Here is a 15,323-nt window from a genome sequence, read left to right as displayed (position 1 = left end):
CGTTCGATCCACATCAGTTACACCCGGTACGTTTGTGATTGTTGAGACCGAACTGTAGCCGTTCTGTGATGTCAGTAGAGGGAAATAAATAACCGGGAGGGGAGCATATAAACTATTAGAGTCCAGCAATATAACAGCAAACTGACAAGCTATTGAACGGCTGCAGCTCAATCATTTTTTACACATAGCTAGTGGTGTTGGATTGAGTACAATCTATATTTCCACAGAAAAAAACAGGACGGTATCCTTTCAACACGGAACCAGATTACTAAAATGTGGAACACTTGCTCTTTGATAGTAGTGGATATACTCCAGGTAGGAAAATAAATGGTTATTTATTTCTTATTCAAAAGGCATGTAAGCATTTCAGAGGTGGGATTTTTAGCTCTCAGAAAACAAAATGACAAAGCAGTAATATTGATTTCCAAAATAATTACTTCGACCGACTTCAATCTCATAGCTATCGACATATTTTGGTATAATCCAAAGTGGTGGACCGACTGACACTGCCATGCCGCTAGCGTGACTAAAAGACCAAATTGAGATTTAGATGCATCACTGTGATTAAGCTGGGCGGCTTCCGTATGATGTCTAATTTCCTTCTACTGATTTTCGACTGGCAAATTATACAGTAATGTAACTGAAGTTTCCATGAATACAATTTGCTTCAGGGTTTCTAAGATAAGATTGCATTTATGTACCTCCTTCTCACCACTGTTTTGACTTTAGTGGGAGATGAGTAAAAGATAAATCATAACTATTGCACACAAACATCTTAAGAGTGTTAATTAGTTGGCAAGTATCTGAGATAAACAAACCCAAGCAATATCTGCCGCACAATTGTTTATAAATATTGGAGTGTCTGCTGAAAATCAAAAATTTAGTATAGTGTATTGTTGCAATAGTAGAAAGAAGAAAGTAAATTACAATTAAATGCATTCCCGTGGGGAAATTCTTTTCTACATTTGACCCGTCCTTAGTTATTAAGGAGCAGTGGGCTGCAGTGAAGTAACTGGGGGTTCAGTGCCTTGCTCAAGGACACTTCGACGTGCAACTATAGGGAGAGCGGGGATCGAACCGGTAAATTTATTGTTATGGGACGACCACTCTCCCCCATGAGCTACAGCCGACCCATATTAGTAAGCATCAATAGTAAACAACAGCATAATACATGTTTAAAGGGCAATTTGATAAAAGAAAAAGCTGCTGCTCCCGGATACGCTTTGATTAGTTCGGTCTCATTTCAACAACAGCTTTTGGCTCTGAGGCAGACTAATCTGCAGTAAACTTTCACAATAAGAGGCTGGATAAGTCCAATAAAGCTGTTCCCCAGAGAAAAGCTCCCTCTGTTACAGCTCAAACACCGGCCCGGTTTATGAAAGTGTGTCGTTTTGGTGTAAATGTGAAAAAATGGTGGAGCGACGTTAAACATTCCTCTTGGAATAAACAGGGTTGAGGAATTCAGGGTCAATTCACAAGCTCAACTGGGTCCCAAATTAAAGTGATGAAGCACACTCAATGTACTGACTTGGACTTTGAGTAATGCTGAACCTTTTTGTATTTTTCTTTGTATTCTTTGTACACAGATCACCATCTGGAGTGCTCTCCCATAAGCAAATCTACCATCTGTGCCAATCAGTGCCGGTGCGTCCATAGGGGGCGCTAGGGCGCCGCCCCTCTAAAAATTTTGAGATGAAAAAAAGAAGAAAAAAATCCTGTCAAAAAACATTATATGCCAAAATCATTTAAATAGTAAATATACCGTGTTGACGCGCTAAATGTGTGTGGGAGACCGTCAGCCTGTCAACAACCACTTAAGTTAATGTGAAAAAATATAATATATCGCCACTCATTATCACGGAGAGAAGCCCCTCCCCTTTTTCGGGACACCGGCCCAATGTGTGTGTACGGGAGCGAGCAAACATTTCAGTCGTTTCGGCAAGGACGGCTTCTCATTGGCGGATGAAACGTGAATCTTGGGGCACAAAAATGTGCGCTCATTGGCCAATGACATCGTTTTATTATTTCACGTGACTGGACTATTCGGCAGATCAGAGACCTCAGCCCAGAGAGCTCCACGGAGCTACGGGAGCAGGTAGCTAACGGAGCTGTCAGCTGGTGCTCAGTGAGTAATGCGCTGTTTAGTTTCTCCTGTCTGTTATTCCAAAGTCCTGGGACTGAAACTCTCTGGACTACAACGGGGTGAGGGATCTAAAGAGCTTCAGACAAGTGTAAAGCACGAATCTTGCCGCAGTTATCTAGCTAAGAGCATGAAGCTAACGAGCTAACAGCATGAAGCTAACCCTGTTTGCAGAGCAGAGCAGCAGAAGGAGACCGAACTGGCATCGAAAACACAACGAAGTAGTTCTGAAAAACAGACACATTCCCTCAAGAATAATGGAAACAGGCTGGTTACAGACATGATTGACTTTAACCAGAGAGTTATTGAGAAGTTTGACCACTTTAAAGAGGAGGGCTACTTGTCTTTACAGTAGTGGGTCTACTCTGTCACCCAATGTAACATGTGATCTCTTTCTGACTCTATTCTGCTCTGAACCTCTTTCATGTGAGGGTGAAACTCTTTTATTTTGCAAACCTCTGAAACCCAACCCAATGTTCCTTAAAGCTGCTCTGAACCTCTCATGCCCAAAGTTACAGTGTGTTGATAGTTATTGGACAGTGTTGAGCACGGTGTGTTCTTGAAATAAAGCTTTGTTTTTTACAATATTCTACTCAAAACCTCTTTTCTTTTCATTGTTGAGTGCTATTTAAACTGCGCCCCCCCAAAAAAAAAATTTCACCAGCCGCCAATGCTTCCGTTATAAATGAGAAATCTTTCTGAACAAAAGAACGAATATTCCAAGGACACCATGTGTTGTGTGAGATAACATACCCAGTGACTGCAGGCCGCCACAGTGGCAACCTTTGTGATCATTAATGGACGTTCTCAGCGGCAAGATCCTGCTGAGATTAACACCGAGACAACCACAATCCCATTCACAGAAGAAAAGATTAAGATTGGTGTAGACAAGAGAACGACCAGATCAATGACTTTGGAAAACAATCGCAACGTGAGACAATGTTAATGGCCTCAGGCAAGCATTAAAGATTGGTAGTGGTGTTGGAGGTGGAATCATTTAAGATCATTCTTCTGTTGCTGTAAAGTTTAAACTGATGTAAATATGACTTTAATAAACAAGTGATTTCAAGTATTCAGTTCGAGGCTGTAATTGAACAAAGACTTTGAGCCAAATCAAACCGTGTAAACGTGTTTTAAAATCGTACTCTTTTAATTAAGGATTTGTTTCGAGCAAATCAGAGTACGATGAGTTGACAAAGCAATTCAGACGGTCGAAGGTAGATGCAAGAGATGAATGGAACAGAAGGAAGGAATAAAGGTGCATTTTTCTGTTCAGGAGTAAGAATATTTCCTTCATGGATGTTTTGTGATTTAAATTTGCATATTTTACAGACATGTTGATCCCGATACATGTAGGGACAACTGAAATGTCTCCTCACTCGGAGAAATCTGCTTTCTTGATCAATATAGCACCCAAAAGGAAATTAATGTCTACCACATTTACCATCAGTACTGATTTGACCTCCACATAAAAAGGTGGCAAATGTGTTAAAACGATTCAGTCATTGCAATGTTTCAACAACTTCTTAAACAAAAGGGGTATTAAGGTTAATGTCTCACAAAGCATTCACAGTGAGCTAAACTACTTAGGAACCAAATGCTGTCCGGAGTCTCTCTGTTCTTAAATACTTAATGAGTGTGGGTAAAATACAACAATTAAACATGATCTCTTCCTGAAGAGGGAAACACATGGAACTGCCCCTGAGGAGAATGTGTTTGCACATAGAGAACCTCGAGCCATCACTCTAGGTGGTGGCATTAAGAAGCATGTTCTCTTCCACTGCACAGCATCCTTCACAAATAATGGCTTATTTACATAGTTTGGCATTTTAAGGGAATCTCAAACAACAGTCAAAGTGTCAATCAATAATCCAAAGACACGGGCCAAAGGTCAAAAAACTAAATGCATTAATTCAGTAAATCACACAAAGGGAACAAGACAACATCAGCTGTGGATGGATTGTAAACACACAGACGATGCCCGGCTCCCCCACTTTCTGTGTATGCTACAGACCAAAGAGCTCCTCTTTTATGGAACCAGCTTCCAATTTCAGTCCGGGAGGCAGACACAGTCACCTCGTTTAAGAGTAGACTTAAGACCTTCCTCTTTGACAGAGCTTATAGTTAGGGCTGAATCAGGTTTGCCCTGGTCCAGCCTTGATATGCTGCTATAGGCTTATAGCTCGGGGACGTTTTAGGATGCACTGAGTACCTATCTCCTTTTTCATCTCTCAATCACACGTTACTAACTCTGCTTTCTCCCGAGTCATCTGCCTGATGGAGCCATCTGCCTGATGGATGAACTATTCATACACTCTGTCATATTCATTGAATGTAGTCCTTCTGTACACATTACATCTATTGCATCTGTCCATCCTGAGGAGGATCCTCCTGTTGCTCTCCTCCAGGTTTCTTCCTTTTTTCCCCTGAAGGGTTATTTGGGAGTTTTTGTGTGTGATTTTGAGTTTTGGGGCAGATGTCTATGTGTACAGATTAAAAGACCGAAGACAAATTTGTAATTTGTGAAATTGGGCTATACAAATAAACTGAATTGAATTGAATAATGAAAAAAAGAGAAAGTTCAACTGAAAAAAGTGCCAGATAGCCGCAATGTACCTTTCTGCCTTATCTTCCTCTGGCCAACGTCCTTAAATTCCTCCTGATAAATATTTAATAGCCACTTGCAAACTTTACTATCGTGCTGTACGAGTTGTATTTCGTGTAGGTCATCAAAACACACTATCTCCTGAGATATTAAGTTAGGTGTCTTATTACATAACAGAATGCTGCTCATATAAACTCTGCAACATGGACAGCTCTTTTTTACATTTATGTTAAAAATGCAAACGCGTATAGTTTGAACAGGAAATGTCAAGGGGGCTGTAAAGGGTTAATGCCATTTAAATGACTCTCTGTTGCTGTATGTAAGTACACGCACAGGCGGTCGTACCGACAAGCCCCGGTCACACCGTATTCATTAGCCGAGTTTGGTTATTGTTGTAGTTTTATTCAAAATATGAAACAAAATGTTGAATTTTTTGTAGTGTCACATCAGCTGGCCCACTATTTGTATTATCTCCGAGTCACAGTGGACTCGACGGCTTCGCCAACCCGTCCCATTCGCTTGAGCGACCGTGCAGACGGGAACCAGCTGCTGACCTTCCAGAGCTTGGAGAGAACTCCTTTTGTCGGATTCATGAAACTGCCGAGAAGCATCTTAATGACCACAATGAGCTGTAATGGCGCACATGGCAAATCTGGCTCTACGGCTGTAATTTCTAAAATGAGCTGTGTATCATACGGCGCCATGAAGGGACTTCACTCTAATTCAAAAGGCGAGAATTATATTAAAAGGGGTGATGAAAAAAAAAACACCTGCCAACAGAATGGACCGGTCCACGCAATCAGTTTTCTTATTGGCAGAACATTTGCACATTGTCCCAGCTAAATCTATTCCTGCTTGTTGAACAGCAATCATTTCAAAAGCACCTGCCAAAAACAAATCCCAAACCCTGGTTAAAAGTGTTTTCCTGATCTATGATTGGGAGGGGGACGATGTTGTTGCCGTTTCCTCAGCCGGTCTGATAAATGCCAAATACATCCTTAGCGCCATTTGGGCCAGAGTGCTTTCCTTTCCCCCGATGTTCATAATCCATCAAATTCAAAGAAGCTGAAGAAGAAAATAAATCTATGGCTGATTGCATTAACCCATGTGCTCCATATCCAAAACCCTTTTCTGGTAAGGAGTGTGTATGAATTGGAAATTCAATGCAATCCACTAACAATAATGTCAAAAGCACCTCTTGCATAATATGTAGCTAAAAAAGAAGCCAATGATCAGTACAATACTTCCTCTACCGTTTTAGAAAATAGAAATCAACTGTGGAAAGAAGAGAACTAAATCAAAGTTGCACACCCTCTTGTTGAAAGACGCAAAAAGGTCACATTTTGACAATAACATGTCTGGAAAACAGTGGGAGGATTTTATTCTACAAGGAACACAACTGAGTGGCAGGAAATGCAAGCGCCTTCAAAAGTGAGACATTCATGTTGCCATTTTGATGAAGGCAGCATCAATGAACCAGCTCCGCTCGTGTTGCGGTGGAGAGACGAAGCAGCTGTGTAAACTTGTCAATTTCATTTCCACATCTCCTGAGAACTGTTGCTACCCGACGGCCACGACTCCACCAACTACTTCACAGAGAAGAGAAACAAACTGAACATGTTGAAACCAATACATGTGGAGTAAACATACTTGCATCCCTCTAAAATATTATCATTAACATACATTTCACAAGGCCAGTCAGCCATGTTATCTCTTTGGTTGATGCCCTGTGTATTTGATATTTGACCACATACATGTTTTATCTCACTATATTGATCGAAGGCATGATTAACTAGTTTTGTATTGCTATGATTCTGATGTAAATCCAAAATCAATATGAATTCAATGACTTGTATACAGCTACGCTGAATGGAAAAATCCTCCATATTGCATTCCTTGAAAGGAAATCTTCATTATTACAAATTCCCCTGCTTATTTCCTCATTTGGAAATTAGCTCCATTAAAAAGGTTTTAAGCAACATTGGGAATCATCATATCTACTGGGAGAAGAAATAGGCAAGGAGGAACATATATAGCCAAAGTTACATCCCGCAGAATAAACATCTGACCAAAGACACAGACTTTCAGTGCACCATTGTAGCATTTTGTTGTATTGTTGTTAAAATCTTGGTTCATTATATACCTTCGACGGATAGATGTTCAACATGTTTGGGGTCAAAACAAACGAACGAGAAGCAGGTCAGCAGACACGAGACGTTAACACCTTTACCCGGGGACGCGAGTCGATGAAGACAAAAACCTTTTGCTGCTTTTGTTGCGATGATGAAAAGTGCCCTCTCTAATAAGGCGTCGCACCCGGCCAGGTCAGAGACTGTGGCGTCGCACCGATGCAACAGTGGCTCTCAAGCCGTGGGCGGAGATGCGAAGAACGGGTCTCATTTAACAGGAAGGAATGGCTTTTTTTCATTTTATGATCGAGAAAGCCCACAAACAACCGACTTGTTTGACTTCACAGTTGTTGGGTTGGTCGGCTCTCCAGATACACACTGGGCATATTATCCGTTCTGCTCAACTCTAGATTCTTACCCGTACTACTCCTGCACTAATCTTATGAGTGACACCATATTTCATTTACTACACTGTTGGATATTGTCCCAAGAGTCTATCACAGGAGAAGAGAGGAGGAATGGTGTGACAGTCACAGATAAATGGGATTTTCTGCGGTTCCAACAACCTCGTCGTCTGTAGCTCATGGGGGAGAGGGGCCGCCCTTTAACAACAAGGTACTCGGTTCGATCCCCGCTCTTCCCATTGTTGCATGTCGAAGTGTCCTTGAGCAAGGCACTGAACCCCCAGTTGCTCCCCGGGCACTTCACATCAGCCCACTGCTCCTTAATAACTAAGGACGGGTCAAATGCAGAGAAGAATGTCCCCACTGTGGATAACATTCTTAGAAAAATGTGTATTCTTACCAAGTCTATTTCCATTCTAACACAAAAGGCCATGTATCTATTTTTCTTAAAGAGGGCACTGTATTTATGTGAGAGTGCAGCTTCCTTTATAATAACAGAGGAACAATGCAGATGTACAGTGACAAACAGCTGGTGGGAGTGACTAGCTGTTATGTAGCAGCTGGTGGAAAAAAACCTGTGAAAACACTCAACTTGTGGCAACGACTTTGATTATTGACAGACTGCCATACATGGAGGGAGGCTTACCCCGCACGGCTGGAAGATAAGTCCGTCGACTTCGTGGCTGACCTGGGACGTGAAGCTGCCTTCCAGTAGCTGAAAAAAGGAGGGCACAGTTTCAAACTTTCAGCCAAGCAAAACAATCAAAAGGTAGCTGAAAGCTTCAGCTGGGTACACACAAAATTACATTGATTTTTGAAGTTGACTAAATCTATAGAGTTTCAAGGTAAAAGGAAGGTTTATGTGAGAAGAGTCCGATAGCTCGTTTCATCCATCGAGCCCTCAAACTAAGCTCTTATCTCTTTGACTGGGTAATGCATGACAGAGAGATCAATATCTGCAACTTGACCACCCAGGTTGAGACCAGAATGGCAACAAATCATTAGGTTCCGAATGACTTGGAAAGAGTGAATTTCATCTCTTCCATTAACACCAACCGCCAAGCACCACAGCTGTTGTCGAGAAGAGAAACCTGCGGCCCAACAGCAGCCATGGGATGCCCATGGGGAGTGGCAGAGCTGCTATTCAACAGAAGCATATTTTCTACATCATAAAGTGCATGAACAACACGGCACATTAGAGCCACAACAATAGGGCTGAATATCCAATCTGCACATATAAAAACTGATTAAAAGATCCCCCAATTTAATAGTGCTTTCCCTTTTGAGTCTTCAAATAACTCCTCTTTCCTCAAAACTGGAGACTACTAATTTACATTCCAGCTACACGCAATACTTTTTCAACTAAAATCTGCACCACAAGAGACCCTGTGATGCCACTGCAATGTTTATTGATGTGCATTCAGCAAATACAGGTACAGAGTTTATTGTTTTTAACTGTTTTTTATTATTATTATTCGGTAGGTTGTATTTTCAATGATCTATGTATCATCATCAAGTGTGTTTTATAATAATATATTTCATTTGTATAGCTCTTTAAAAAGGTACTCAAGGCACTTATGTTACATTAATTATGACATTATATTTTTTTCATTATATATTTTCCTTTGCTGCAAAGCACTTAGTGCTGCAATCATTGCATGAAAGGTGCTATACAAATAATGTTATTGTTATTACATTACATGGAAAATACAGGCACATAAAAACTTGATATTTTGTTGAGCACTCGTTTAATCTTGTTACCTCGGAAACAGACACACAGACGTCTGTTAGAATTACAAATAGCAAAATGAAGCCTATATGAACTTTAAAGTATAAACTTACCCTCCACTGAGGCCATTGAACAAACTTAAAAAAAGACCACAGGGACACAGCTTGTGGCCTATTAAACGCAAAGATGATTAAATAAGATAGCGAAAAAACACCTTCAGTATAACTTTGGCTAAATTATTTCAGATTTGCAAAGCATATTTAGTTGTATACACCAGACCTTAAAAAGCTGACAAACTTTAGGATTTTAGGAAAAATATCATCCCCCTTCATCGTCTGACACTGGTCATCGTTTAGGGCTTCAAGGCTGTAAACAGGAAGTATAACATTGCCATATTTTGGCAAATTGTCAGCATTAAAAAGCATGCAGAATTATCCATTAGCACTTCCCCATGATGTACAAAGGTTATACGGTGTTAAGGAAGTGTAATGATGTCTGTGTGTTTACCATGAGTGATTTTGAGTGAGTTAAAAGTCCCCAAAAAAGTGAATATTGTGTCACACTGTCAGCTCACGCTGCATCTTTGCTTCACATCTCTACACAGACCTTGAATGAAATATCTCAAAGTTAAGCTGAATATAAGAAAAAGATAAGCCGACATCAGCATTGTGGTTTAATTCCAAGCACAGCGTTAAAGCAGAGAAGCAAAGTAATAGAATGCCAAGAATGATGTGCAGCCAAGTATGAATATGAAGGCTTGCCAGCTTCTGTGTGTTTAGGCAGGGTTAGCCGAGTGCTCCATCTTCAGTGGCATAAGAAAGAACAAGAAACTGAAACATAAGACCTCAAAATCAATGTCTGAGAGGTGAACACAAGATATGAGATTAAACTCAAACTGGAGAGTAAATTCAACAATGTCACTTTCACAAAACCTGTGTAAAACGTTATACAGTATATGATGCTCATATATATATATAATTTCCATACTGCAATGGCATGAAGGGAAACCTGCTAGTGCTTGGAAGGTAGGAAATCAACCTAAAGAAGTATCATATGTCTTGGAAAATGTTCGACTATAATGTAATGTACAAAATGCCAAATCCAATATATAATTGATTATGGATGAATTTTCATCTCTCCATCACACATTACTAACTCTGCTTCCTCTCTGGGGTCTTTGTGACTTCTCATAGGGCACTGGCTGTGTCTGATGCCTCCTGCCTGGTGGGCCGGCCTCCTGTCATGGCCCCCCCCCCCCCCTCTCTACCTCCTTCTGTCTCATGGATTGCGGAGGTCTGGATGGTGGTCCATGCCGACTACGAATTATTCATATTCTGTCATATTCATTAAATGTGTTGTAACTCTGTAATGCTTCCTTTTGTACACATGACATCTATTGCACCTGTCCATCCTGGAGAGGGATCCTCCTCTGTTGCTCTCCTGGAGGTGTCTTGCTTTATTTTTACGCATGAAAGTTTTTATTTCTATTTCTTGGGAGTTTTTCCTGATCCGATGTGAGGTTCTGGGACAGGGATGTCTATGTGTACAGATTGTAAAGGCCTCTGAGGCAAATTCATAATTTGTGATATTGGGCTATATAAAAAAAAAATGAATTGCACACAAAACAGCATCTGAAAGCTGTTTCTAAAGGATGATGATTAACAGAGACGGCAGATTCACTGTTGATCATCAAGTGTGAGTGTAAACATTGCAGAAATATGGATTGCATTGGAATCTTTTGTGTGAAACCCTGGCAGGTAATCTTTGCTATTCTGTACGTGCATGTAGATGGTGAATCTATTTAGACGGACAGGAAATGGCCTTGGTCAATAAAAGAGAAAGCTTATGCATTAGTGCACTGCAGCGGATATCAGGTATCATATCCAGGCCATCAAGATGAGGGAGGTATTGAAAGGTGGAACAACAACGTGCTCTGAGTGGCCTTTTATAAAGTAGTGTATAAGTTGAATGACAGGAGACAATCAAATGAAGTGATTAAATATTAATTAACAATGCTTGCATCTCTGTGCACCTCATATTCCGCAGCAGGCATGGACAATGCAGGTGCCTGTTGACTCGGAGATAGCAAAGTAGATACGGAGACGGTCCACATTCATCAGAGCGAGGACGTGTTCATAACACGACAAGTTGACAGATGGTGAACCTCAGAAATGATAACCTCAATCACAAATACAAGAAAGTGTCTCGAATGCCAGAATTACATTGGTACCTCATTCAAGACTGGCAAACAATTTCATAAGCAGCCGGCTCTTTTGTGACAGGTGCAGTTCTTGCAGCACGAGACCAAACTAGTCCGTCTCAGCTGTATTACGACACATTTAGTCTGCCTTTAAAACCTTTTCAAAGTGAGCAGGTACTAACTGGTGAATGCTTTAATACATCAGATAATATGCGCTGCAAAGCAGGATATGTATCCATATTTTGAGATGAATGAAGTAGAAGTATTGGGATGAACACATCTGAATTGTGAGTTGAGATCTAGAGGGAGCTAAAGTCCTGTAGTGGGGTCGTGTAAGGCTCAGTCATTTCAAATTCGTGTTAAAGTTTGGTTTTCACTTCCAAGTTGAAGTTTAGGGTCTACAGAAAAATTTGAGTCCGAGTGTCAAACACACAGATGAAAAATGGCCTCTAGGGGGCGCCGCAAAATATGTAAACTGCTACAACTTTTGATTAGATTATCCAATTTTAACATATGAGGTATGTATGGATTCAGAATTAAAAGGAGAAACAGGTATACCAAGCATTTGGTGACCAGATAAAAATAAATACACTTTTATCCCAAAATATTACATGGACACAAGCGAAATTATGCTTTTTTTGGAGATAAAGTCTGGAAATGTCCTCAAAGTTGCTATGAAACATGATTTTTAAAGTTATTGTAAATAAAGGCTGTGTAATGACTCGACTGGATTTAAGATTGGTGTTCAGAATATCCCTATAGCACAAACATAGCTAGGATACCCGTACACAAATATGGCTGCATATAGCCTACGTGATATGAAGTGGACCTTCCCTGACATCTTCGGAGAAGACAAGTTTGTGGTGATGTTAGGTGGGCTCCACATTGAAATGGCTTTGTGGAGTACCATGGGAGATCTTCTGCGTGGATCAGGATGGCCTGAAGCCCTGAAAGAAGCTGGGCTAGTGAATTCAGTGGCAGCAGCCACATCATTTCTGAAGGCATCCAATGTAATGAGAACAAGATATGCCCATCAAGTTACTGTTGTGGTACTCCACAGCCTTCTACAGCGAGCCTATGAGGACAGTGGAACTGAGATGGTCCTTGAGGACTGGGTTGAGAGAGTTGCCCATGAGAGCCCAACATTCTCCTTCTGGCTGCTTGTGTACAAGTACCAACAGAGTATCTTCATGTTCATACGAGCACATCGCGAACGGAAGATCAAACTCATGGTCACAACCCTGCAGAAGCTTGTTCCTCTGTTCTTTGCTCGACCATCATAACTATGCCCGTGGCTTCCAGTCTTTATAAAGGACATGGACTGTCTCCCAGATAGTATCCGGGCAGAGTTCGAAAAGGGACATTGACGGTAACTCGCAGCAATCGACGCTTTTCAGCTATGCCGATTGACCAAGCACACGAGCAAGCCAACAAAAGGGTGAAAGGAGTGGGTGGCATAATTGGCCTCACAGAGAACCCGGACATGTTGGAACGCTGGATTGTGACAGGCCCGGAAATCAGCCGTGTCCTGGAAGAGTTTACCACTGTAAATGACAGTGATGACTCAATGGCGTCCTCATCACGAGGAAGGATCAGCATCACAGCAGTGTTTTCAACGTCACACCAAAGACCTGATGGAGCTGTTGCTCAGCAATGGGAATCCCTTTGAGGAGAGCAGTAAAGACCTGGTTACTTTAGATAACAAGGTGTGCGAGTCTGCAGCCGCTGCAGCATCGGTCCTTAAAGTTGAGTCAATGGGACAAGAGCAGTACAACAACTTCAAAAAGAATGTGCTGGACTCACATGACACACCACTGACAGCTCCGATCAAGCGAAACAACTTGATGTTGTTCCATGAGAAGAAAACACGCAAGAAGACAGCAGCTAAACTGAGGATGCAGCACTTCAAACGTCATGCAGAGCTTTATGGGAAAGCTTTCATTGTGCTGGAAAGCCGGAGTGGGAATTTGGAAGATTTTTTCTGCCACGAGTCTTCGCCATACCCACCTGCATTGTCATGCGAAGGATCCCTCAACTCCTGTACGAAATCAGATTTGTTGTTTTACATCCTGGGGAATCCTAAGAGTGGAGGAATATCTGACAGTGAGGAGATAGTTGCACCAGATCTTTATGATTTCATTGTCATTGATGGTGGAGCACTTATCCATTCACTGCCTGGCACGACTGTCCAAGGGAAGACCTTTGAGTCCTACTTCGACAAGGTGTTCTGCCCAAGAGTTCAACGTGACCTGAAAAGATCAACACGAGTGGACATCGTCTGGGACCAGTATCGTGCTTTGACAATCAAAGGAGGAACAAGAGAAAAGCGAGGATCAGGCACCCGACAACGCATCTCTGGCACTGCCAAAGTCCCAAGAGATTGGCAGGCATTTCTGGCAAATGAGGATAATAAGACAGAACTGTTTTCATTCCTGTCAACTGCGCTTGTAACAAATGGACAGTTCCCAGATGACAAAGATGTCTACATAACAGCAGATGATTGCGTCCACCATGTTGGAAACAGTCCTCCAATGGATCGCTGCAACCACGAGGAAGCTGACACTCGTGTCCTAGTGCATCTTCTCCATGCCCTCCAAACAGCATCAGTTGGGATGGTCTATACTGGAGACACATGTTGTCGTAATCCTGCTGAGTAATTTCCATCATATCAAGGCTTTGAATGCAACTGCAGAAATCTGGATCTGCTTCAAAACTGGAAAGACATCAAGAATGATCTCCCTGAACACTCGCCACAAAACTGGGCACAGAAACATGTAAAGCCATGGCTCTCTTCCACGCATTCACGGGATCAGACAGCACATCTTCTTTCAAGTTCAGGGGTAAGCGATCCTGCTGCAAATTGATGCACGAAGTTCCACACTTGACAGAGGAGTTCGCAACCATCATTGAGACTCCATTCCAAACCTCTCCAAGGCTGAAAGAAGTTGCAGTAAACTTTGTCTGTAGGCTGTACTCCAGTGAATCAAATGAGGAAAATGATGTTGATCTTCTTCGAATGAGGCTATTCTCACAGAAGACGAGGGATGTTGAAAGAATCCCCCCAACAATGGATGCTTTGGATCTACATCTCAAAAGGAGTGTCTTCCAAGCAAGCATCTGGACAACAGCCCACATGTAAGTATGCACCTGTATGGATTTGAGTACTATATAATCACAAAAAAACCATGCATTTATGTATTCATTCATTTAGGTCTATAATGCCTGACAACAACCCCACTGACCATGGGTGGAAAGAAGAGGACAACAAACTTCTTCCCATTTGGACTACGATACCACTTGCCAAAGACGTATTCCAACTAGATGTGAAGTGTGGTTGTACAAGTACTTGTACAAGTCAACCTGCCAGTTCTCGGTGCAAGTGCATGAAGGCGAAGTTAAAGTGCACACGTCTGTGCAAGTGCACATGTCAGAACTTCTAAGACTGACATAGAATAAATCAAAGAAGTAAATTATAGTTATCATTGTAGAGTGAAGTTCTCAGAATAAATGTTAGCCCTATGGTCCTCTGTTCATTTTTTGAATGCCAGAAAAACTATTGTTTATCTTCTTATTGTTATTGATTTACTTTCTTCCAGATATAAAGTTCTTTTGTGAAAATTTCTTGTGAATAAAATGATGGCTTGTTGGCTTGATTGATTGATTGATTGATTGACTGACTGAAAAAAGTTGAGACACCTGATCCTAAATCAATACATAGAAAGTTCATGGCTGTTACTACATTTTGCGGCGCCTCCTAGGGCATAGAATAGAAGAGTGAGGAGCATTTCAATTTCAGTTTAATCACCACACAGTCTTGACTTGTGAAATAACATTAAAAAGTAAAATTCCTTAGCAACTGTGAGGATATTTTCAGACTTTATCTTTAAAAAAGCATAATTTCGCTTGTGTCCATGTAATATTTTGGGCTAAAAGTGTATTTATTTTTATCTGGTCACCAAATGCTTAGCATACCAGTTTCTCCTTTTAATTCTGAATCCATACATACCTCATTTGTTAAATTTGGTTAATCTAATCAAAAGTTGTAGCAGTTTACATATTTTGCGGCGCCCCCTAGAGGCCATTTTTTATCTGTGTGTTTGACACTCGGACTCAAAT

General features: G+C 41.3%; 2 protein-coding genes across 3 annotated transcripts in view; one reads left to right on the top strand and one right to left on the bottom strand.

The window, feature by feature from the left end:
- The window catches only part of rngtt (RNA guanylyltransferase and 5'-phosphatase), an 85,258-nt gene that overhangs the window by 24,112 nt on the left and 45,823 nt on the right, over window positions 1-15,323 (bottom strand). For both annotated transcript variants that reach the window (XM_056428863.1, XM_056428864.1), the window contains exon 12: window positions 7,925-7,993. In XM_056428863.1, the coding sequence (XP_056284838.1) occupies window positions 7,925-7,993 (69 nt within the window). The remainder of the gene's footprint in view (window positions 1-7,924; window positions 7,994-15,323) is intronic.
- LOC130202967 (uncharacterized) lies at window positions 12,830-14,854 on the top strand. Its single transcript, XM_056428865.1, has 2 exons — window positions 12,830-14,342; window positions 14,419-14,854. Exon 1 carries the CDS (start codon window positions 12,842-12,844, stop codon window positions 13,862-13,864), a length of 1,023 nt encoding a protein of 340 aa, XP_056284840.1. The 5' UTR covers window positions 12,830-12,841; the 3' UTR covers window positions 13,865-14,342; window positions 14,419-14,854.

This window comes from Pseudoliparis swirei, chromosome 12, assembly GCF_029220125.1.
Source record: "Pseudoliparis swirei isolate HS2019 ecotype Mariana Trench chromosome 12, NWPU_hadal_v1, whole genome shotgun sequence".
NCBI classification, from domain to species: Eukaryota; Metazoa; Chordata; class Actinopteri; order Perciformes; family Liparidae; genus Pseudoliparis; species Pseudoliparis swirei.
The sequence above is the reverse complement of the archived record's forward strand: the minus strand, read 5'-3'. Positions and strand labels throughout refer to the sequence as shown.

What these genes read in the sequence shown, in the direction of transcription:
- LOC130202967 (XM_056428865.1), top strand. Translation starts at nt 12,842, where the DNA reads ATGGAGCTGTTGCTCAGCAATGGGAATCCCTTTGAGGAGAGCAGTAAA.